Genomic DNA, 21,724 nt, shown 5'->3' with positions numbered 1-21,724 from the left:
ATGAATGGCTTGCTTCAGACTGCAATCAGAAACACCCAGTCTACCATGCACCTTCCAATCCTCATGCCCTCACAGTCCCCTGCCACATGTCCATCACACCTGGAATGTTTGAAAGGAGAGAGAGCAAAATAGATAAATTGATCACACTTTGTACTCATTCGACAAACGTTTCCTGGGCGTCTCACACGTGCATGAGCTTCTCAACAGGAAGAAAGTTTCATGTCCCTGTTCTGCGTCCAATTTGACACAGGGCTGAAGGGTCTAAAGAGCTCACCCTCGCCTCATTAACCGCCCTGGGGTGGGCAATCAATGGTGGGAGGCGACAGGTGGGGGGAGGGGGGTGCCAATCTCAGCAAGTTCAGCGCAGCGCAAAACTGGACAGCAGAGGGCGCCATTCCCACTTGCTCATCAAGTGCTCTCCCCCGCCAACTCCAACCACCTGGTTCGGTCTTGCTCCTTTGCCAGCAAGTTCTACATTACCCAAGGATAGTAACAGCGGCAGTGGCACCGACTCTGCCAGCACGGTGCCAAACTCTGTAGGCACAGCTTATTCAATTTTCACAACCACCCCAGGAGGGAGTACCAGCAACATCCCTACTTTACCCATGAGAAGCGAGAGACTCAGAGAGGGCAAGCCACTGCCCCAAGGGGCACAGCTAGGAAGTAGCCCTGGTGTCAGACAAATCACCCAAACCCCTCTTGGCCTCTAGGGCTGCAGCTCTAAGTTCTCAACCATCTCTAGCACTGTCTCCTCAGTCCCCACGGCTCTCTGCTTCCGGAAACTTCACTACTGTACAGCATACAACTTTGCATGGGGGCCTTCTTGGGCTGGGGTTTCCTGTGTCTCAGAGGGGTTGCTTGGGTGTTTTGTTCACCCCTGTACACACACCCAGCCTGAACAGCTCTGTAACAGGGGAGCTGAAATCTGAGTTCTTGCCTTTCCACCCTAACCACCCACTCACAGGTGACCTTGGTCTCACCGTGTATCCCAGGGAATGGGAGCAGAAAGGGCCTCAACACTGTGTAGCCCCAGGTTCAAATCCAAATGTGTTCTAGGATCTGATGGGCAGTTTAAGGAATGAAGGGAGCCTGGTAGAGGGCAGTGGGGAGGGCTGGGGCCTGTGGAATCAGGAGAGAGGGTGATGTCCCGCCCTCAGGAGCAACCCCTTCTTCACTCCAGTAGACTCTTGCTATTTGGGACAGTGGAGCTCAGTTTTCAGCCAGAAGTCTGGATTTTTATGTAAGACCTTCAAATTTTTTAAAGGTTGGGAACTGATCCAACATTTTTTTTTTTTAAGATTAGGAAAAAAGGGGAGCCTGGGATCCAGCCCTGCATCCAGCCTGCTTCTCCCTCTCCCTCTGCCTGTCTCTCTGCCTACTTGGGCTCTCTCTCTCTGCATCAAATAAATAAATAAATAATTTTTTTTAATTAGGGGGAAAAACCCCACACCCCAAACCACAAAACAATGTATGGGCTGGTTCCTATATGAAGGCCACCAGTTTGCAACCTCCAACCTACCCCAGCCCCATTTTCCTGATAGGAAGACCAAGACCCTGGAAGCAGCTCCATCTATAGGGTCAAGGCCCAACCTCCTGCTCGGCCCCTTACTTTCCTTTTCTGGAAAGCGGGGTTCCTCATCCCAGTGCCCCTGGTCCTGTGTCCTGAGCAGAGCCTGAGGCACACCTGGGTTCAAGGCCTGGAGCCAGACAAAGCCACCTCATGCCAAACAACCCGAGAGCCCTGGGGTCAGCTCTCCCTCCCCAGGGATGCCGCTCTCCCTGGGCTTGCCAACACTCCCAGGCCTCCAAAGGCACCCCCTTCAGCCCAGCTCCCAGCAGGCAGGTGCACCGTAAATCCCAGACTGTCGTGCAGCTGCCTCGAGCCACTCACCTTCTTGCACACGTAGTCGTTGGGCAGATAGACGACAGAACGAAGCCTCTTCAGCATGTCAAAGATCAACTGCCGGTCACAGCCCTGTCCCCAAGAAGAGGGTAAAAGAATGCCTGTTTAGGGGACGATGTGGCCTCGGGGCCTTCCCGGAAGCCCGGGGATGGGGGTCCTGGGGGGGCCATACTTGGAAGAGAGCCACTTTGCTGACAATGTTATAGTTCACATCGATGGCGAGGTCCAACCGCATCTTGTCTGGAAGCTGCACCATCAGTTCTGACTCGTCTGGAAAGGAGACCCTGGCAAGTGTCAGAGGCACATCCAGGCCTCTGCCCCACCCTCCCACGGGGCCCTGGCCACACCATTCCTCTGCCCCCCCGGACCACGCTATACAGGGAGAGTCCCCTCTCTGGGTTGTTCAGATGCTATTCCCTGTGCAGGGAACACCCTCATGTCCTTCCCTGGTTAACTTCTACTCATTCTTCAGACCCCAGGACTAACGTCACCTCCTCCAAGAAGCCTTCCCTGGAGATCCCCATGCCCAGACATTCTGTTTAGCAGTCTCTGTGCTGTAGCACTGATCACACCCCTCATTGCAATGGTTTCTTCCCACCAGCCCGAGAACTGAAGTATATGGAACACTTTTTTACAGAGAGCTTTACAAAGGTGGTTTTAGTAAATCTTCCCAACAACCCGAGAGGTCCCCACTACTATAATCCCCACTTTGCAAGAAAGGGAGGCTCAGGAGGGCAGTGACTTGCCCACAGCCACGCAGCCCAGGGGAAATGGCATCAGCCCCCCACCCCGGTTGTGGGGTCCTGGGCCCGTCCCAGGAGAGCAGGGGCCGAGAGTGTTTTGCCCATGATGGGGTCCGCCCCTCCCAGCAGAGCGCCTGGCACAGAATGAATGTCGAGGCCAGGGACAGGAAATGCACTGCCTGACCTCGATCCCGACGCCCCTCCCGCTGCACCACCATTATTTATGGGCTCAAGTGTGGATCTGCACGACCCTGGCCCTCTCCTGTGGCCCCTTCGTGTGGAAGAGGGCAATGGTTCAGATGTCACAGGGCTGTCACTGGGACAGAATGAGGCAATGGACGGCAACATGTCTTTACAGACTGAGTGCAATAGCAGCGGATAGCGGCGAAGGCTCGACCACTCACTGTCCACAGATTTGACAACCCCTCGGCTCAGGAGATTGGGCGCTGAAGTGTGGCTTCTTCAGAGAGGGAAGCGCGTGGAAGCAGCGGGGCCCTGAATCAGCTGAGACAGTTGAGGGGGTTCTAAGGCACAGTGCCAGTGGCCCACTGGCTTCTCAGGGGCTTTCAAAATGATGTCTAAGCTCTGAAAACTAAATTACTAGCGCCCCAAGATTTAAAAAAAACGACTGGGGAGAAAATGTGTGACTTAATTAATGTATAAGTAGCACATTCAAATTTAATTAAGAATTTGATTAGAATTCACGAAAACTTCACTACATTTAAAAACAATGTACAGGGGCACCCGGGTGGCTCAGTGGTGGAGTGGTGTGATCCCGGGGTTCCGGGATCGGGTCCCACATGCGGCTCCCTGCATGGAGCCTGCTTCTCCCTCTGCCTGTGTCTCTGCCTCTCTAAGTCTCTTTCATGAATAAATACATAAAATCTTAAAAGAGAAAAAAAAAGAAAGAAAACAACGTACAGGTAAGTTTCCCCCACTTCACAAGGGTCACTGAGCCCACCCTATCATTGGCAAGAAAGCAGAAACGGTGGTGAATTAAAGGCATCATTGTGGCCAAAGAATCTCAGAAGCAAAGCATAACATCAAAAAACCTAGCAAAAAATATGTGTATGTGTGCATGTATATGGAAGAGAAAGAGAGGGGCCTTCCCCCTGCCCCGATTCCTACTGTACTTCCATCTCTGATGGGGACGCATCTCAGAGGTGATGGGGGGCAGGGCACCTCAAGTCTTCAGGGGTCTCCTGACAGCCCAGTTGGGGGTACCTCATGGGCCTCCCTTAGGCCCCCCTCACTTGAAAATGTTGGGGCCACAGCCAAGAGGCCCCAGTGCTCAGGACCTCAGGGACACAGGGCAGAGGCAGGGGCCAGGAAGGCAGGGGCCCAGGAGGAGGTGGCCGGGGGATAGCTGGTGGCACCCAGAGCACCCATCTTACCCAGCATGCCTTGGGACTGCCAGGTGTACTCGTACCAGGTCTTGACACGGTTCTGCACGGACCTGGGGATCTTGTAGAAATTCATGTACTTCACTGTGCTGTCCATGCAGCTGCGGTAGTAGGTCTGCCCGGCGGTGGCGGCCCCCACCACGTCTCTCATCTAGGGGCAAAGTGAAAGAGTCGAGGGTCAGAGTGGGGCTTTGGGGCTGTGCATCATGAGCACGTTTACTCTACACAGACGAGGGGCGCTCGAGGAAGGGGGATCAGGAGGGAGGGAGGCTGCCGACAGGGGTAGGCAGGAGCGAGGCTGCTGACCCCCTGAGCAGCCTCAGGCCCTGGAGCCCCACCAGGAGGAAAGGCCTCACTGGGCTGGGCTGCTTCTGGTCCCACCTGGCCCCTTGGTGCCTAAAGCCACTTTGACCTCAGGGAAGAAATGTGAACCTGATGTACTACTGCTTGGGGCAGGACCCAATTCTGAGGCCGCCTGACTCTGGCTTCCTGCACTGAATAGAATATGAGATGGAGCCCTCCCCCTGCACATTAGACACCCCCAGGGGTTTCTCTCCGAGGGAGCAGTCCAAATCCCCAGGCTTTGCAGACAGCCATTCAGCCCAGCTCCGCAAAGATAACCCAAAGGGACCGACCTTTCCAATGGAAGCAACGGTAGAGAAGATTGGGACCTAGACCCCCACCCCCACCCCTTTCACCCAACAGGTCCCAGAGCTCCAGGCTCCTGAGTCTAGGACTCATGCTCTTTCCCAGACTTAGTCCAAAAGGAATGGCCACAGATGGTGACATTTCTGGCAGTAGTGGGAGGGGCCCTGGCAGACGGGTGGGTGGCAAGCCAGACTGGTGACCCAGCTACCTGTCCGATCATCACAGAGAAAGCAAAGACACCCGTGAAATAGTTCAGCCCCTGGAAGACAATTTCAAAGAGCGTTCTGGGGTCAGGCAGCCCACCAATGGTGATGAGGGTCTTCACAGCCCAGTAGTAACAGCGAATGTAACTAGAGAGAGAAGAGGAAGGGGACCTCGGTCAGCAAAGGCCCCACCCTGCTGAGCCTGGGTGGCCTGGCTCTGACAGCTGTGCAAGATGCAAACGCTTTATTTCTAAGTACAAGGAAAACAGCTTCACACCCACAGAGCCCTGCGGTTTGCCGAGCGTGCTCATAGATGCAGAGGCTTGTTGTCAACTCCATATACAGATGTGGAAACTGAGGCTCCAGGAGATTGCTAGAAAGACTTGGCAGGAGGATAGACCAGGGTCTTCTGACTCCTGACGTCTGGGCTCCCTCTATATTCTTTCAATGTCCACTAACTTCCCTTTGCCATCCCGCCACATTGGTTCATGGAAAGCAAGAGCGACTTTGCACTTGAAAGACATATCAGGACTACCTTTTCTGACACTCTGCTTTTCCCACTCCTTTTCCAGATAGGGAAACTGAGGTCCCAGAAGGCAAAGGAAACGGTCATGGTCACCAGCTGGCCAGGTACAGAGCTGGGATTAGAATTCAGGCTGTCATCTGCTTCTCGGAGCTTCACCCACTGTTAGTAACACCTCTACACAAGTGCATGAACCTAGGAAGGGAGGTCTGGGTGATAGGGTCCTACTGGGTGGTAGAAGGCATAGGAGATGCCCCAAGTTTATCTCATTATCACAGAGAAGTAACAGTCCTTCATACATCTGTTCACACCTTCAGGCTGTGCCCTTCCAATGGGTGAGGTGAGCAAGGCTCAAGGACAGGACAAGCCCAGCTGTCCTGTGTTCCTCCCTGGGCGTGCAGAAGGTGTCCAGAGCCTGCCCCACCTCCAGCGTCCTGATACACCCACACTTCTGAGGTCCCTGCTCAGCACCAAAACCAAGACCATCATCTGGCTGGCAAAGATCACCCAGTCTGATGATGACCCCAATTGGGTTCCCCCCTGGCGCTCTGTTCACCAGCTATTTTTGCAGAGCTGTGGTCAGAACATGGGCTCTGGGTGGGACTGCCTGGGCTCAAACCCAGCTCCACCACTTCCTAGCTGCATTAACATGGACAAATTATTAATCTCAGTAAGCCTTGGCTTCTTTCTCCTAAAATGGACATGGCAGGGATCCCTGGGTGGCGCAGCGGTTTAGCGCCTGCCTTTGGCCCAGGGCGTGATCCTGGAGACCCGGGATCGAATCCCATGTCGGGCTCCTGGAGCATGGAGCCTGCTTCTCCCACTGCCTATGTCTCTGCCCCTCTCTCTCTCTCTCTCTCTCTCTGTGACTATCATAAATAAATAAAAATTAAAAAAAAAAGAAACAGTTTTAAAAAACAAATAAATAAATAAAATAAAATAAAATAAAATGGACATGGCAATAGAACATCCTTCACAGGGGGACCGTGAGGAAAAAATGAGGTGCTAGAAGAGCTCCCGGGACATGATGAGCTCTCAGTAAACGTCCGCTACCAGAGCTTTCTCTGCCGCTGGCACCGGCCACACGCCCGCCCGCAGTAGGGAACAGCAGACTCGCCTGTGTCCTCAAGCAGCTCACCATCTAATGGACAGCACGAAATCGTGCAAAGAGCCCTGGGAGGGAGCCCTGAAAGGGAGCAGAGGTTACTGGGGAGTTATGTTGGAGGGGTCTCCGCCTCTGACTACGAGCTGGGAGGCCTGGGGTGGGGTGCTGGGTAACCCTGGGCGACCCTGCTCCTCCTTCCGCCCTGGTACTAGACGTCTCAGAGCAAGGGTCTCCCCAGTAAAGCCCTGGTCATACCGTCCCCCGGCCACCAGAGGGCGTGCAAAGCAGCCTTAAGCAGAGAATGAGGGGAGCACCTGTCTGGGAGCTCAGGGAGTGCCCCTAGGCCACCAACAGAAAGGCGTGGGAGCAAGGTCCCCAAGCCTCTCCCCAAAAGCTTTCTGGTTGGAGGAAACTTCTACTGGCGTGGCCCGTCTCAGGGTCTTGAAGTCCTGGCATCTTCCCTGCTACTGGGCCTGTGGGGACCCCTGCGTGCTCCAGGCCAGGCAGAAGCAGAGCAGGATGGGAGACCCCCATAGGTGTGAGCTTGGGTCCTCAAGCCCCTGGGCCAGAGCAGACACTCAACAAACAGTCACTACTTTGAAAGTAATTTACCCATGATATTGGACTTTTGGAGGGATCCTTCACCATTTGTGCTTTTTTGCACATATTGGGGGTTCCCTGTAGGATTTTGTTCAGAGAAAAGTAGTGCTGCCAAGACAGAGTGTCCCTTCTAAGGTCCCTGCAGGAGGAAGTCCCTGATAGCTGTCCCCTGTCTTCCCCTTCTCTGCTTGCCATTCCATCCCAGGCCTGCCCATGATAGGTGTGCCAGGCTCAATCCTGGGACCTAGGTTTTTAGCTTGTTGGAGCACAAACCCCTTTGTGAATCTAAGGAAAGCTAGCAACCTTCTTCTTCAGGAAGCCAGCATGTCCTCAAAATTTAGCTCCAATTTCCAGGACGGTGGTGGTGGGGCCACCCTCTACGAGTCTGGATCCCGGGTTAGGAACCTCTCTCCTGGTATGCGGCTTCCCTATAAGAATGACTGTAGCTAGAAAATGGCCACTGACTCCTGTCCAGGCATGACCTGGACATGCTGCACACATTAGTTTATCATTCCCCACAAGAAATCTCAATGTAGGGACGCCTGGGTGGCTCAGTGGTGGAGCGCTTGCCTTTGGCTCAGGTCGTGATCCCCGGGTCCTGGGATCGAGTCCTGTATCAGGCTCCCTGCATGGAGCCTGCTTCTCCCTCTGCCTGTGTCTCTGCCTCTCTCTCTCTCTCTCTCTGTGTGTGTGTGTCTCTCATGAATAAATAAATAAAGTCTTTTTTAAAAAGAAGAAATCTGAATGTAACACCATCTTCAAGTTGTAGAAGAGAAACTGAGTCTCAGGAAGGGAGGGGCCTCCACCAAGGTCACAGAACGAGTTTTAACGAATAGCTTCTGTTCTTCCCTTCCCTGGACTCCTAAAGTCTGTGCCCAGGCTCTCCAGGCTCACACCCCCGATCTGGACTCCAAGGGTTCCTGCTTACCTTCCCACATGGCCCTCCCTCCCCCTGATCATACCAACCCTTTGTCAGGGCCTTTTGTTGCTCCTCCTATCAGGTCCCTGGGCTTCCTGCCTATCTTGTTGGTCCATCCTCCCTTCAACCATCACCAGCAGAGTCATCTTTCTGAGATCCCCCTGGGCCCTGTCATCTTCCTGCTTCCAAGGTTTTGAGGCAAGAGGTGAGAGGGTAGCCCGGGTAGCTCTCCGCATCCATCTGACCATTACAAATGTGGCCGCATACGGGAACTCCCTGTACTTCCCCATCGGCTCTTCTGTTAAACCTGGAACCGCTCTAAAAAACATAGTGTACTAACTACAAAAATAATATATATATTTTTTAATCTTAGAAATGTTCATATCCTTGGCCATGCCATCCCCTTTCAGGAATTTATTATGAGGAAACACTCAGGTCAGAGGACAAAGATGCTCACTGCAGCATCCCGGGTCAGACAGAAGAACTGGAGGCATACCTCCAGAGCCCAGCGATGAGGACATAGTCAAAGAAACACTGGCCTCTCTGCACGGCAGGGATATTACTATTGTGGTTTAAAAAAAATTAATGATGGACAGATATGCATGATATTATGTTATTCTATATCCCTGTGGGTGACATATTTTTCCACATTTTCACATTTCTAAAACTGGGATGTCTCTTAAAATCTATGGGTACATTTGTTGAAATTTTTTTTTTTTTTTGCCAAAAGCTGTATTGACTCAAAAATGCATCACAGAATGGACTACATCTTAGAATGCAAGAAATAGAGAATGTTCCTGATCTTTCTTTAATAATCAGAATAAATATATATGAAATGAAGAACTGCAAAGAAGAACCCCATACTGGGGTCCCCATGGCTCAGAACCACACTATCCCATTAAAATATGATGAGACCCACATACCGAATTTAAAACTTTTTCCAGCTGCTACATTTCCTCAAAGTAAAATGAAACAGGTGAAATTAATTTCAATAACATTTTTTAGTGACCCAAAATATCAAAATGAATATCATTTCAATGCATAACCAAAGTTTTGGGCATTAGTAATAAGGCAGTTGACGTGTTTCTTCATATCTTCTGAACCCGTGTGTATTTCACATCTTAGTCACGCTGCATTTTAAATATTTGGTGGCCCCTGGTGGCTAGTGGCCATGATATTGGGTAGCCCCTGCCACCACACAAGAGGGCTCCCAGAGCCCTGACTCCACCATTTTGCAACTCTGCACCTTTGTTCCGCTGCTCCCTCCCCCAAGGCTTCTCTGCCCCTTCCCTCCACCTACCAAGGCCAAAATCAAATGCAGCTTTTGGGAACTGACCGTCCTGTGCCACGTTCCCCATGCTTCTCTGGCACCAGGCAGATGGTGCGCTGGTTAAGACTGCAGACACACTGCCCAGGTTCAAATCCCAGCTCTGGAACTTATGAATGAACTGTGCGACCTTGGTTAGTCATTTCTCATCTGTAAGATGGGAATGATGTACCTATCTCATGTGATTCCTAGAAGGATTCAATGAGTTACTTTGCTAAGTACTTAAACCAGGGCTGGTACAGAATAAGCATTCTCTGCTGTAAGGGCTCGCTGCTCGGGTTAGTAGAAGTACCTTGACATCGTCATTATTTGAACACGTCCCACAACGTATGGCAGCTCTCTGGTCTGGCAAGCAGGCTTCACCTTGTTTGCCAGCTCCCGCGTGGCTAGCGACGCCCAGGGAGCTATGTTGAGAAGTGTGCTTTGGCCTCCTTCCCACTTGGCTGTGTCCATGGAGTAGAGAAGTAGACGCACACGTGAGGTGAATTTGCCAACTCTACTAGGCTTTAGGAGGCTGAAAGGATCTTTCTAGCAGGTCTAGTTTCTTTCTGTGCCTCCCTCTGCCTAGCACGTGGCAGGTGCTCAGGAAACGTGAGCTCAGTGAGGACACAGACACATGGTCCTCATACTTTCTCATGGCAGCAATGGGACCTCTTTCCAGGACTCTCTGTGGATTAGAGCCCCAGGAGGGTGACTGGCTCACCTGTTTCCCACACCATCGTAAACCCAGTGAGTGGAGCCGAGGCCCTGATAGGCAGATGCCCAGTAATACAGACAGGAGTTGACATGCAGACTGTAGAGCAGGTAGGCCGTGGTCCTGATGACCCTGCGGGAGAAGGAAAGGTGTGACCACATCAACGGGAAGGGTGGCCATGATCTGTCACCCAGGGGGACTGTGGGAAACAAGCCCACCTTCACCTCCCCTGACACCTGCCTCAGATATCTCCCTGCTGGAGCTTCATGGCCCTGTCCCTCGGCCTGGCAGGATGGACACCTGGCTGATGGGAACCAGCCGGTGGCCAGACTGGGCCAACTGGATGCTGTTTTGAGACTTGGACAGTTAGGGATGGTGGCCTGTGAATGGCAAATCGTCAAGGCCAGGGGCTGGAATGGCCCTGAGTTCCATGTGCAGATGGTTCTGGGGGCAGGAAGGACAGAGGGTGTGTATCCTTGGAGAGGGCCAGAGAAGGGACAGATGTGTGCAGAGAAGCGCCACTCGAGAGCAACGTGGAGGAGCTTTGTCCCTGAGTGTGGCCGGCTGGTCTAGTGCCCCCGACGAAAGTTGGCCCGCCGTCCTTACACACAGCCCCCCTATGTTCGAGCCAGGTTGAGGCACCCAGTTCCCTGAGCTGAGATCAAAATGAGGCCCGGCTCCCTGGAAACAGTGGCGAGCTGTACATAGGAACCTCTGTGCGCTCTCCTCACAATTGGGGGAAATGGGACATTCTTGGTTCTCTAAAAAAACAAACATCCCTTTAGAGAAGGGCCAGGAAGAGGCCTGGCTTCCGGTAGCACTGGGGCCTGCAGGGCCAGAGGAGCTTGAAAGGGGAAGAAATATGAGTAGAGAGTGCCTTGCTCCGTTGTTGCTGCAAACGGCCAGTGTACACGCACGTGTGTGTGCGTGTGTGTCTCACCTGTAAACATAGGCTTTGCTGAGGATGGATTCCAGGCGGCTGTTAAATTCGAAGAAGGCCATGTACTGGGAAGAAGAGCAAAGCATGAGGACAGCCCGCCGTCCATGGGGGGTGTGCTACCCTCCCCTCTCCAGCCTGCTCCCCAGAACGGAGGCCTCTCTCTGCAGCGCCCTCCCAGGAGGCTGGGCAGTGACACTCACAAATCAGAGGTCCTTAGCCCTCCCATGGGTGGTGGCCAGGAACCCCATTTACCAATCCGCTGGAAACTGTGACCCCCCTCTTCCCACAGCAATTACATCCCATCCTGTTCTCACAGTTTGCATTTGTGTCAGGGGGGCTCCGAGACCATCCGAAGCCCATCGTGACATCTTCAGGGGGACATGCATCTCAGGTTTAGGACCCTGTTTTCAACGTCTATTTATAAAAGAAACCATTTTACAAAGAAACATCATCCCTACCACCCCGCACCTAGATCCTTCAAAGGCTTGTTTATAATAATACAATTATAGTAGTGACTGCTCTTCTTCACGAACACCTCTGCTTTTTATACATGGCCTCCTTACTTATTTACACGTGAGCTATGTGGTATCATGCTCCTTTTACAGAGAGGAAATTGGCACTTCGTGAAGCTGAGTCCCTTGCCCAGAGTACACAGCTGCTAAGTGACAGAGGCAGGATTTGAGCCCAGAGCATACTCATAACAGCAACACCTGGCACATGTATTGCTTGACATTTGAGAACAACGGTGAGGGAAATGCCCTGAGCCATGCACTGGTCATCCTCCAGGCAGTCATTCTAAAGTCCCCCCAGAGTTTGGCGGGGGGGGGGGGGAGGCTTGGGGCTGGGGTCTTGGATCTCTCTCCCCTTAGGCTCAGAATTTTGTCCTGGGGTCGTGCTAAACACCAGACACATGAGTCACACACGCTCACCACCACCACGTGAACCCAGACGTGGATCCCACCACTATGTGGGGAGTAAACCTCGGCTTGCTCTGCTCTTTGGCTCTAAAGAAACCTACCTCTGTGGCCCCCAGGGGGCTGGCACATGTCGGATAAGACCGGTGCTGCTTCCAGGCTCGCCCTGCCTCTTGGGCAGCCGGGGAGCCCAGCGGTAGGATCTGCGCTCAATTCCAACACGATGTGCTGTCTTCTCTTCAGGGTCCTTGCCTGCTTCCTATTTTCCTCTGTCCTGTTTCTCCAAGTTATTCAGGGTATTGTGTTTGCCTCTTTTTGTGAATTCCCTCATTAGCGTTTTGGAGAAGAGGCAACAGTATCGCGTAAGGAGAGAGATGAATTTAATTGATCTGCCAGAAAAATCCATTTGGGAGCCTGCTTCTCTCTCTCCCCCACCTCCCTACTTGTGTTCTCTCTCTCTCTCTCTTTCAAATAGATAAATAAAATCTTTTAAAAAATTAAAAGAAAAAAAAAATAAATAAAAATAAAAAAATAAAAATAAAAATAAAAAATTAAAAGAAGAAACACGTATTGGGCTGCACATCCAAATCTCTCCTGGGTACTTCCTGGCTCCTGTAACCTTGAGCAAGTGACCCAAGCTTTCCAAGCCTCAGTGTCCCCATCTTTCAGATGCACACCATCATAAAAGCAGAAGTCCCCCTGTTGTTTCTATAATTAATGCAAGCATAGACAGTGGAGGCAGGCTGCCTGGGTTCAAATCCGGACTCCATTCCTTCCGACCTGTGTGACCTAGGGCAAGTTACTGAACCTCTGGTAAAATGCTGGTACTAAACACTCATCTCACAGGGTCGAGGAGTAAGTACTCGTAAAGCTTTGGGAATAATACCTAACACACAGCACAAGTGAGAAGCGCTAACACTTTTAGGGAACTTCCCATCCCCCCTCCCCCCCACACACCCTGAAGCGCCCCCCACCCTCCCTGCTCCCCAGTGCTGCTCAGCTGCTCAGGGCAGAGCTCAAATGGCAGGGCCAGTGCAGAGCCTGGGGGAGCCGAGGTCTCCGGTGGGAAGCCTACCTTCAAACAGCGGGGCAAGCGCAGGAGGGGATTCACGCCAAACTTCAAATACAGGAAGTCCAAGGGCAGGAGGCAGAGCATGTCCATCTGAAATCCCAGTGGGACACCACAGTGTATGAAATGGGCCGCCCCAGGGGTTGGGGGTTCGGGGAATGACAGGTCTCTACCTTCAGGGGAAAAGCGCAGTCAGAATGCCCCAGGAGGGGGCACAGAGCACTCCACCAACAAGCCTGTGTTTGCCCACCCAGAGTGATCCTGGTGGGAACCACATCACACCCGCCCCACAGCACCCAGGGTCCCCAGACACACTGCCTCCCAAGACCAGGCAGAAGCTCGCCCGCCCCCCCGCCAGCGCGCACCTTAAAGCGACGAGATTTCAGGTAGTTGTCCCGCATCTCCTTTTTGTCTGTCTGAAAGAAACAGAATACCGACCGTGAGATGGCCGGAGAGCCTCATCCCTGACCCCGTGGGAGCAGCGTGGACATTCCTTAGACCCATGTGCTAAGAGCATGAGCCTAAAACTGAATGTCCAGCTAGGAGATGGGAATCTACCTGGGGTGGGCTTGGACAACTGCCAAGTCAAAACCAGGACTCAGTTTCCTCCCCAGTAAGCAGGGCCTGTACCAGGGCACAGGGTCTCACATGGGTCCAAGCAGCATGCTCTTTGCAGGACCCCCAGGAAGCATTGTTGGCCAGCAGTTCCCCACGCTGGCCGCTCTGCAGACATCATCTCAATCTGCCCTCACAGCAGCACTATGAAGCAGGAACAATTACTATCCCCATTTCACAGATGAGAAAACTGGGGCTCAGAGGTGGCAGGGGGGCTGCATCTAGTTATGGTAGTGCTGGGATTCGAACCAGATTCACCTAAAGGTCCTTCTCTGGTCCACTTTCCATCTTTCATTCTATCAGATGGTCCAGGAGCCATTTCTCCCCTGAACAATATTCGGTGCGTGTAATTTGAACTAGCACAGGCAAATGTTCCCGAGATCCTGGCACGGGCAGATGTTCCCGAGATCCTGTTCATTTGTCTCGTCTATCGCAGCAGCAGCAGCAACAGGGGGCAGGCTCCTGAAGGCCCTGGCTGCAGGGTCTGCCCCCGCCCTGCCCGCCTCCACTTGCCCGGGACTCACAATGATGTCTCCCCCTCTGACAAACTGCAGGCGCAGCTGGAACACGGTGATGTCCAGGAGGTAGATGAGATCACATAGATAATCCATCAGCAGCCAGAGGTGGATGTTGTTTGGTGTCTGGTAAGGGAAGGCCCAGCGCACGGGGATCAGCCAACAGTTCCAGTTCCACGCCAGCACCACAAAGAACAGCCACAGGATGTACATCAGGTCTGCAGGGAGCGGAGGGACAGGAACATGCTAGATGTCAGCTGGAGGAGGGCTCCTCCACAGTAGGATTAGGGAAGGACCTTCCTTCTTTCCACTTGTCTGTTCCTAGATGCGGCACTTCTGTGACTGGCGTGTGTGTGTGGGGGGGGGGGGGTATAAAACTATCTTTGATTCAAAAATAAATCACTGCTAGGCCCTAATAAACCAGAATACTCGAAGAGAGGCTATGGGGGCATTATTAGATAATAGGCAGCTAACTAGAAAACACTTACGCTCTGTTTCCTATTGAAATATTTCCAAAAATGTATTTCCTGCTTTAGTAAATACACAATAGTAAATAACGGATAGAAGATGGACACACGGACAGGTGGATGGATGGATGGATCGTGGTCATGTAGTCATTTCCAAGGCCCGGTGGACACCAGGGGTCCTGTGCCCCCAGGACTTCCTGTGTGACCACGGGGGAGTCTCTCTCTGGCACCCACCCTGCCTCCCCAGGGAAGCCACAAAGAGAGGTCAGCTGAGAAAGGCTGGGAGGTTCTTCGTAAACTGTAAAGCGCTGTGCCCATATGAGGGGTTGTCATTCCTGAGGAATAGAACATGGGCTAAGAGGGACGTGAGGGGAATTCACTTTAGATGTAGAAGAATTTCTGCCCTTTCCTGCTCAGAGTAATAGATCCAGGAAGGGGCCAGCAAGAGCAGAAAGCAGACTTGACCAAGGGTCAGGGCTCCGGTCTGACTAACTAGTCGTGCCTCAGTTTCCTTGTCTGTGCGGTGGGTGTGATAGTAGGTTCCTATTCGGGGCTTGCACTCCCCCGGCTTCTCCCTCTTGTTCTGCCCTCACACAGTATGCCGTGGCAAGGCCCAGGCCCACCCAGGACTCACTGGTCAGCGGGTCGATGCTCTGGGGAAAGCGGTACGTCTTCCAGGGGCGGCGCTTGAACTTGCAGCAGAGCATGTCACAATAGTGCTCCTCCTCCTCCGCCTGCCCCACCTCAGCCGGCTTCACGACTGGGGCAGGCTCTGGGGCTTTCTTGGCCGGGGCTGTGGGATGACACCAATGACCATCTGACCCTGCCCTGAGGCTCGGGCAGAGGATACAGGGAGAGGGCTCCCAACCCCAGATTCTGGACCTGGATCCGAGAGAACCTGGCGCCACCTCACAACATGCTGTCAGCCCTGCGTGCAGAAGCCGGGGTGCTCTCCTGCAGCAAACCCCACAGCACCTGCCCTGACACTCTTATCAGCTACCAGTCTGGAGCTGCTTCTCAGGAGCTGCCCAGAATGAGATGTTTCTGGACAAGTTGGATGTTTGAAAAAGTCTGTGTGTGCATCTGTGTTTAGACCCCCTCAGTTCTCTCTGGAGGGCTGGGGGCGTTTCATACCCAGATTCCTACGACCCAGGGCCAGAAGTCAGGGAAACCTTGCTCTGGGTTTTACAGAACAAGAACCTTTGCTCCTTTATTTCTGAAATAGGACACTGAAGGGAACCAGAGCCTCCCTGTGCATTGAAGGCAATGTTGTTGGTGACCTGGAGGTTGAATTTTGTAGGTTCAATATGGTTGCATTTCTAGCTCTAGGACTCTGGATCCAGGCCCTGCTAGGTCCATTGTTGAGACCTGGGGCACAGTCCTCCTTTGGAAAGACCTGGAAAACCTCTCATTTCCCTCTGGAATCTTGAAAACAGGAAACTTTCAGGTAGCCCCATGAGACTATTCCAAATGAGGCCTCCAAAAAATAAGACTGCCTGGTTCCAGAGTGGGGTGTGGACACCCTCTGAGTGTAAGTCCATGAGATGCCTCCCAGGCTGAACCACCTGCCTGCCAGAGGGAAAGGGCCAGAAGGGCCAATGAGGGTACTTTGCCCAGAGGGAAAGCCAAGTAAAACTGGATCATTGGTCAGAATTTGACCTTATTTTGTCCCCTGGATACATAGCTAAACCTGTACATACAGGACCCCAAAATCCAGACAGTGGGGACGTAGGCCTTTCTCAAGCACCTCAACCATTTCCTTGCGGGTGCCCTCACCAGTTTACAAGGGCTTTAGGGGCTCTGTTTATGATAGGGTGAATTATCCGAGCTCTGGACTCACAGGGCTTTGGGCTCTCCTCATCGGAGGTGACATCAGGGTCGATGAGCTTCTCCTTCACTTTCTCCGTCCGCTCCTTGAAAAGCTTCACCAGCTCCTGGAGCCGGTCATTGATGATGGCGCTGTTCTGGCTGGCCGTGGAGGTTGCGCGATCCTGGCCACTGTGGACACACCACCCGAAGTGAGTGGGCTGGAGGGGAAGGGACCCCTGTGCCCCCGGGCAAGAGCTGAATGGCATCTGTATTCCACCTGGCCCTAAGGAGGTAAAAGCTGTCCTGGTGTCCTTCTGACACCAGAAATATCAAATCCACTTTAATAGCTTTTAGGACGAAATTCAGTCTGGGGCTAACACCCGGGGGCCCAGCTTTTAGAAAATGTACCACGTGGGATCTGATTCAGATGGAGAGTTCTGAGAAAACTTTGATCCCACTTGAGATTTAGGCAGCAAAGCTTAGAACTTAGATCAGGGCTGTTGGTCCCAATTCAGGGTTCACATGAGATTCGTGTCTGGGACACATCAAAGAAGGGACGGGGCTACATTTTTGGCTCAGGAAATAGCTGGTGGAAAAGAATATTGTGGATATATTATGTAACCTTTTGGGGCGCCTGGGTGGCTCAATGGTTGGATGTCTGCCTTTGGCTCAGGGTGTGATCCCGGGTCCTGGGATCAAGTCCCACATCGGATTCCCCTCAGGGAGCCTGCTTCTCTCTCTGCCTGTGTCTCTGCCTCTGTGTGTGTGTGTGTGTGTGTGTGTGTGATGAATAAATCAATAAAATCTTTTTAAAAATTGTTTCCTTTTAACTTAAAGGAATTTAAACTGCATGCACTTGCAGCAAGAGAGACAGATGGACAGAGAGACAGCAAGAGAGAGAGTGCAAGTCTGCCCACCACTCCACTCAGCATGGGGCAAGTGCCTGGAGTGAGCTGAGACAGGCTGCAAATCGGCTGTCCTTTGAGCAGCCTCACTGGGACCATTGTGCTGAGCTGAGTGTAATACTAGTATTTTCACATCTATTTGTTTTCATCCACAAAGGTAACCAGAATGCAAGCCAGCTCCTCTCCCCGTGCTCACTTGATGAGGCAGGCTGGAGACAAGCGGTCCAGGGGCCTTAACAAGAGACAGCACAAAGGGGTGGTGGAGATGCCAGCTGCTCACCCACATCGGCTCCCGTGGGAGAGGTCGCTGGGCCGCAGACACCCAGCGAGGGGCTGCAGGTCTTGCGTGTGGCCGGGCGAGCTCCCACCAGGGGAACACGAATGGACATACTACATTACATGCATCCCTGAACCCCTTGCCTGGCGTTCTCCCCTTCTAGGGGTGACCTGTGGGGTCTTGGAAGCCACATGAAGGTGGCAGAGCTGCTGTCAGCGGGGTCCCTAAACTGACTGAATGGAGCAGAATCCTCCACTGATCTAGTGACATGTTTATGATAAATGAGACATCTTGTTGCTTAAGCCACTGAATCTGTGGGGTCTATTTGTTACAGAGGCTGAGCCCACCTCGCTAGCGCATGGATCCCCACACTGAACCCCCTAAGAGGCTTCAAGGGTAACTTTTATTATTATAACTGATTTCGGTCTTGTTTGCTGCTACTAAACTCTGACCCTGTCCCAACCCTACTGCATAACCCCACTGTATACTCAAATGGACCAGTGAACTAGGGGTGAGGTTTGGATTTTTTTTTCCTGATCCTCTAACATTTCTGAACTTTCCACAACTCTGTAAAACAAACTCCATAAATTATGGGTAAAAAAAAAAAAAAAAGGCTGGGAGGAAAGTCTAGTGCCTCCTGTGGCCACTCCTGGAGCTGTGGCTGGAAATAGGTTGGGGATCCCAGACCAGAGCCTGCAGCCAGGGGCTTCACCATCAACCAGACATCTCAGACTCTTCAGGAAAACATCTTCTGTTGGCCCAGTCTTTGGAATAGGTAGATGTCAGAGACCCAGGTTCCAATGCCCTCACTGTGGCCTCTAAATATTGTCCCACAGACCACCTGGAGGCTTATAAAAATGTGAATGCCCCAGGGCCCACTGTCTGAGGTTCTGATCCAGCAGGTCTGGGCAGGGGCTGGCAATCTGTATTTTTAACAAGCTCCCTGGGTTCAGACCCTGGAAGATCGTTGTGGTCCTCACTCCACCTGCTGACCCTCTCAGGGGTTTAGTGCCAGGAGCCAAACTCTGCCTGTGGGCCAGGAGACTCTCTTTCACAACAAAGCCTCTGTGCAAAGACAGAGTGTATTCTGCAGATTTTTAAAAGATTTTGTTTATTTACTCATGAGAGACACAGAGAGAGGCAGAGACACAGGCAGAGGGAGAAGCAGGCGCCATGCAGGGAGACCAATGTAGGACTCGATCTCAGGACCCCGGGATCACGCCCTGAGCCAAAGGCAGATGCTCCAACCACTGAGCCACCCAGGCGTCCCTATTCTGCAGACTTTACAGAACTCCTAGGCCAGCCAAAAGCAGCCTGGATGGGAGACAGAGCCCTGCCTTACGGCTCAGATGGTGCTGCAAATTCATGGTACAGGGTTCTAAAAAGGTCTGTGCTGTCCGCCACCCCATTCACCTCCCCTTGCCTGTTCATCCCTATCCATACTTCCAACCTCTGAGACCCTGGAGGTGATCCCCACTCACTCAGTGCCTTGTGGGCTGGATGGGTCTGACCAGGCGACCATGGGGGACTCAGCTGGTGACAGTCCCCTGAGCTCTTCAGCCTCATCATCTTGGGAGGGCAGCCTCTTCCTGCAAGGACACAGACAGAGAAGAGGCCTTCAGCAAGGGCAGGGGCCTCGGGGAAATGAGCCGACTTTGACGCCTGCAGATCACCTAGAGCTGAACCCTGGGCAGGGGGAATGGGGCAGGGGGTAGAATGAGTTACTTAGGACTCACTGGGACCTCAGCTTAAATGTTCTTCTGCCTCCCCTCCCAGTCTACACAGCCTGCGTCCCCTCCCAGTCTATAGGGGCTGTGTCCCCTCTCATTTTACAGGGGCTGCGTCTCCTCCCAGTCTTCAGGGTCTGTGTCCCCTCCCAGTCTACAGGGCCCGTGTCCCCTCTCAGTCTACAGGGCCTGCGTCCCTTCCCAATCTATAGGAGCTGTGTCCCCTCCCAGTCTACAGAGCATGCGTCCCCGCCCCCCCCAGTCTACAGGGCTTGTGTCCCCTCCCAGTCTACAGGGCCTGCGTCCCCTCCCAGTCTATAGGGAATGCATCCCCAGCGCACCTCTTCCAGGCTCCCTGTCTGAGGAAGGAACACCAAGCCTCCCCAGGGTCCCCTGTCATTTGGTCCATGTCTATGGCAACTGCACTTGGAGCCATTGGAGTCCTGGCTGATGGTGTCTGGGTTCAAATCCACCTGTCTTTCTTCCCATCCCCAACCACCAGGACTCAGGGTCCCAGACATTTTAGAAGGATACAGCCTGGGGGGATGTGCAGCACTTGCCTTTATTCTAGAAGCTCTGGAACTATCCATTTGCCCTCTGCTACCTCCCCAAGGAAGGCGGCACTCATGGGTTCACTTCTTTCAACTCTAAATAAAATTCACATTCGAGGGCACTGAGGGCAGAGTTTGCACAGGGGGGACCCAAACTCGGTACTCTTGCACCCAGCCTGGTGTTCTCTCCTGAGCCAGGAGAGCACATGCTGCCCGAGACCCCAGAGTGTGGATTTGAGTCAGCAGCTAGGCTCCCCCAGCCCTGTGCTAAGCACCTGGCATGAATTAACTCATTGAATTCTTCCAGCAATCTAGTAACTGGTGGTGTGTTTATCCCCATCTTACAGGAAGAACAGGAAGACCAGGAATGTTAACTGCTTGCCTTGAGCCTCACATCAGTGAGTGATGAGCTGGGATTCACCCCAAAACCAGGCTTTAAGCTATGAGGCATGGCCTTGCCTGTGTGCCCCTCCGTCAGCCTCTGTGGTTCCTGTGGTGTTTTGGTGCCTATCAATTGCCCACAATGCTCCTTCCACCTCTGACCATAGGCACCACTGGCCTCTCAAGTCAGGTATCAGAATTTTCCCTTCTCAGGGCCATGCTCAGGCAGAGGCTCAAGTAGAGGATCTCCTGGTTTCTTGGAGTCATGTTCAACTTAGTGCTCTCTGGAGCAGTCTTGTCTGTTCATAGTCTATCCCAGCCCCCCTAGAACATCAACTCTGTGACAGCAGGCCCCTGTCAGGCTCCTCCTTGATGCATCCCCAGCACCCCAGAGCAGAGCCTGATATATAAAGATGTTCAATAAATGTTTGTGAATGAATGAGTGAGTGAGTGCTAAGGTCAAGGCCTAGCCCATAAACAGAAGGCAGAGGGCTTGGATTTTATCCTCAGGTGAGCCTACTCCCCTCTCTGTGCCCAGATATCTACCCCCAACCCTGTATGGTGAGAGCAGAGGGAGGTAGACCAGATGTCTGCAACAGTTTTGGCTCCGTTTCCTGTTATGTGTGCTTTGTGTATAGTTCAAAGAATGAAACAAGAAGACTGATAGGACAGTGGGCTGTGATCCAAGGCTAGATGAGATTACAACTCTTTTCTTTACATTAAAATCAGAGAGCCCTCAGTTGGTCACATCTAGCCATCTCTGTTACAGCAAGCTTTTTACCTTGGCTGAGAAAGTACTCAAGGCCCATTAGAGGAGAGTAAAGACTAATCAAGAAAAGGAAGCTATCTCACAATTCAACCACTAAAGGAGAAGCAGCTGGCACTCCCTGCAGTTTAAATACAGTTATTTACAAAGTACTGCAAAGCACTTCACAGTTTATCTACAGCTATATGCAAGACCTCTGTTACCTGGCTCAGGTTGTCCAAAACCAACTCTAATCATACAACAAATTTATATCAAGAGGCATAAAAACATGTACAGCCTTGACCAGGAGCTCCACTTGAGAAAGGAGCCCAAGGACAGAGAGAAGAAACCCAAAGAGATGTTCTTAGCTCCATTATGGAGAGTGCCCAATGAGAATATATTTATGAAGTTTATTCTGGCACATGGAACTGCAGGAATGTCAGATGTGGTCTTGGATGAGATGTGACCCAAATCACTCCTCCAGTTAAAACCACACACAAGCAAGGGCCCATAGACCAGATACAGAAGAGAAGGCAGTAAAATGAAATCACTATCTAGTGTGGTGGGATGAGGATGCTTATTTTTCTAGTGTTTTTTGATATCTCCATTCCATTATTTTCATAATAAAATGAGGGAGTGGAGATTAGCCTTATCACATTTATTATCCCCTTCTATACTTGGGACAGGACTTCCTTGGAGAATCCTTTATAGAGTCCTAAACCAGGATTTAGGACCAGGGAG

At 52.2% G+C, this 21,724-nt stretch overlaps 1 protein-coding gene across 1 annotated transcript in view; it reads right to left on the bottom strand.

Moving 5' to 3' along the window:
• Positions 1 to 21,724, bottom strand: part of CNGB1 (cyclic nucleotide gated channel subunit beta 1) — a 69,263-nt gene that overhangs the window by 13,953 nt on the left and 33,586 nt on the right. The window contains exons 18-29 of the mRNA XM_077898282.1: positions 19,061 to 19,168; positions 16,429 to 16,586; positions 15,223 to 15,381; positions 14,131 to 14,339; positions 13,357 to 13,407; positions 12,998 to 13,084; positions 11,009 to 11,073; positions 10,078 to 10,200; positions 4,906 to 5,047; positions 4,041 to 4,200; positions 2,076 to 2,173; positions 1,892 to 1,975 (exon numbers count right to left, since the gene is read on the bottom strand). Coding sequence (XP_077754408.1) covers positions 1,892 to 1,975; positions 2,076 to 2,173; positions 4,041 to 4,200; positions 4,906 to 5,047; positions 10,078 to 10,200; positions 11,009 to 11,073; positions 12,998 to 13,084; positions 13,357 to 13,407; positions 14,131 to 14,339; positions 15,223 to 15,381; positions 16,429 to 16,586; positions 19,061 to 19,168 — 1,444 coding nt within the window. The remainder of the gene's footprint in view (positions 1 to 1,891; positions 1,976 to 2,075; positions 2,174 to 4,040; positions 4,201 to 4,905; positions 5,048 to 10,077; positions 10,201 to 11,008; positions 11,074 to 12,997; positions 13,085 to 13,356; positions 13,408 to 14,130; positions 14,340 to 15,222; positions 15,382 to 16,428; positions 16,587 to 19,060; positions 19,169 to 21,724) is intronic.

The sequence above is a fragment of the Canis aureus genome, chromosome 5 (assembly GCF_053574225.1).
Source record: "Canis aureus isolate CA01 chromosome 5, VMU_Caureus_v.1.0, whole genome shotgun sequence".
Classification (NCBI taxonomy): domain Eukaryota; kingdom Metazoa; phylum Chordata; class Mammalia; order Carnivora; family Canidae; genus Canis; species Canis aureus.
Note: the sequence above shows the minus strand (reverse complement) of the source record. Positions and strands in the feature narration are given on the sequence as shown.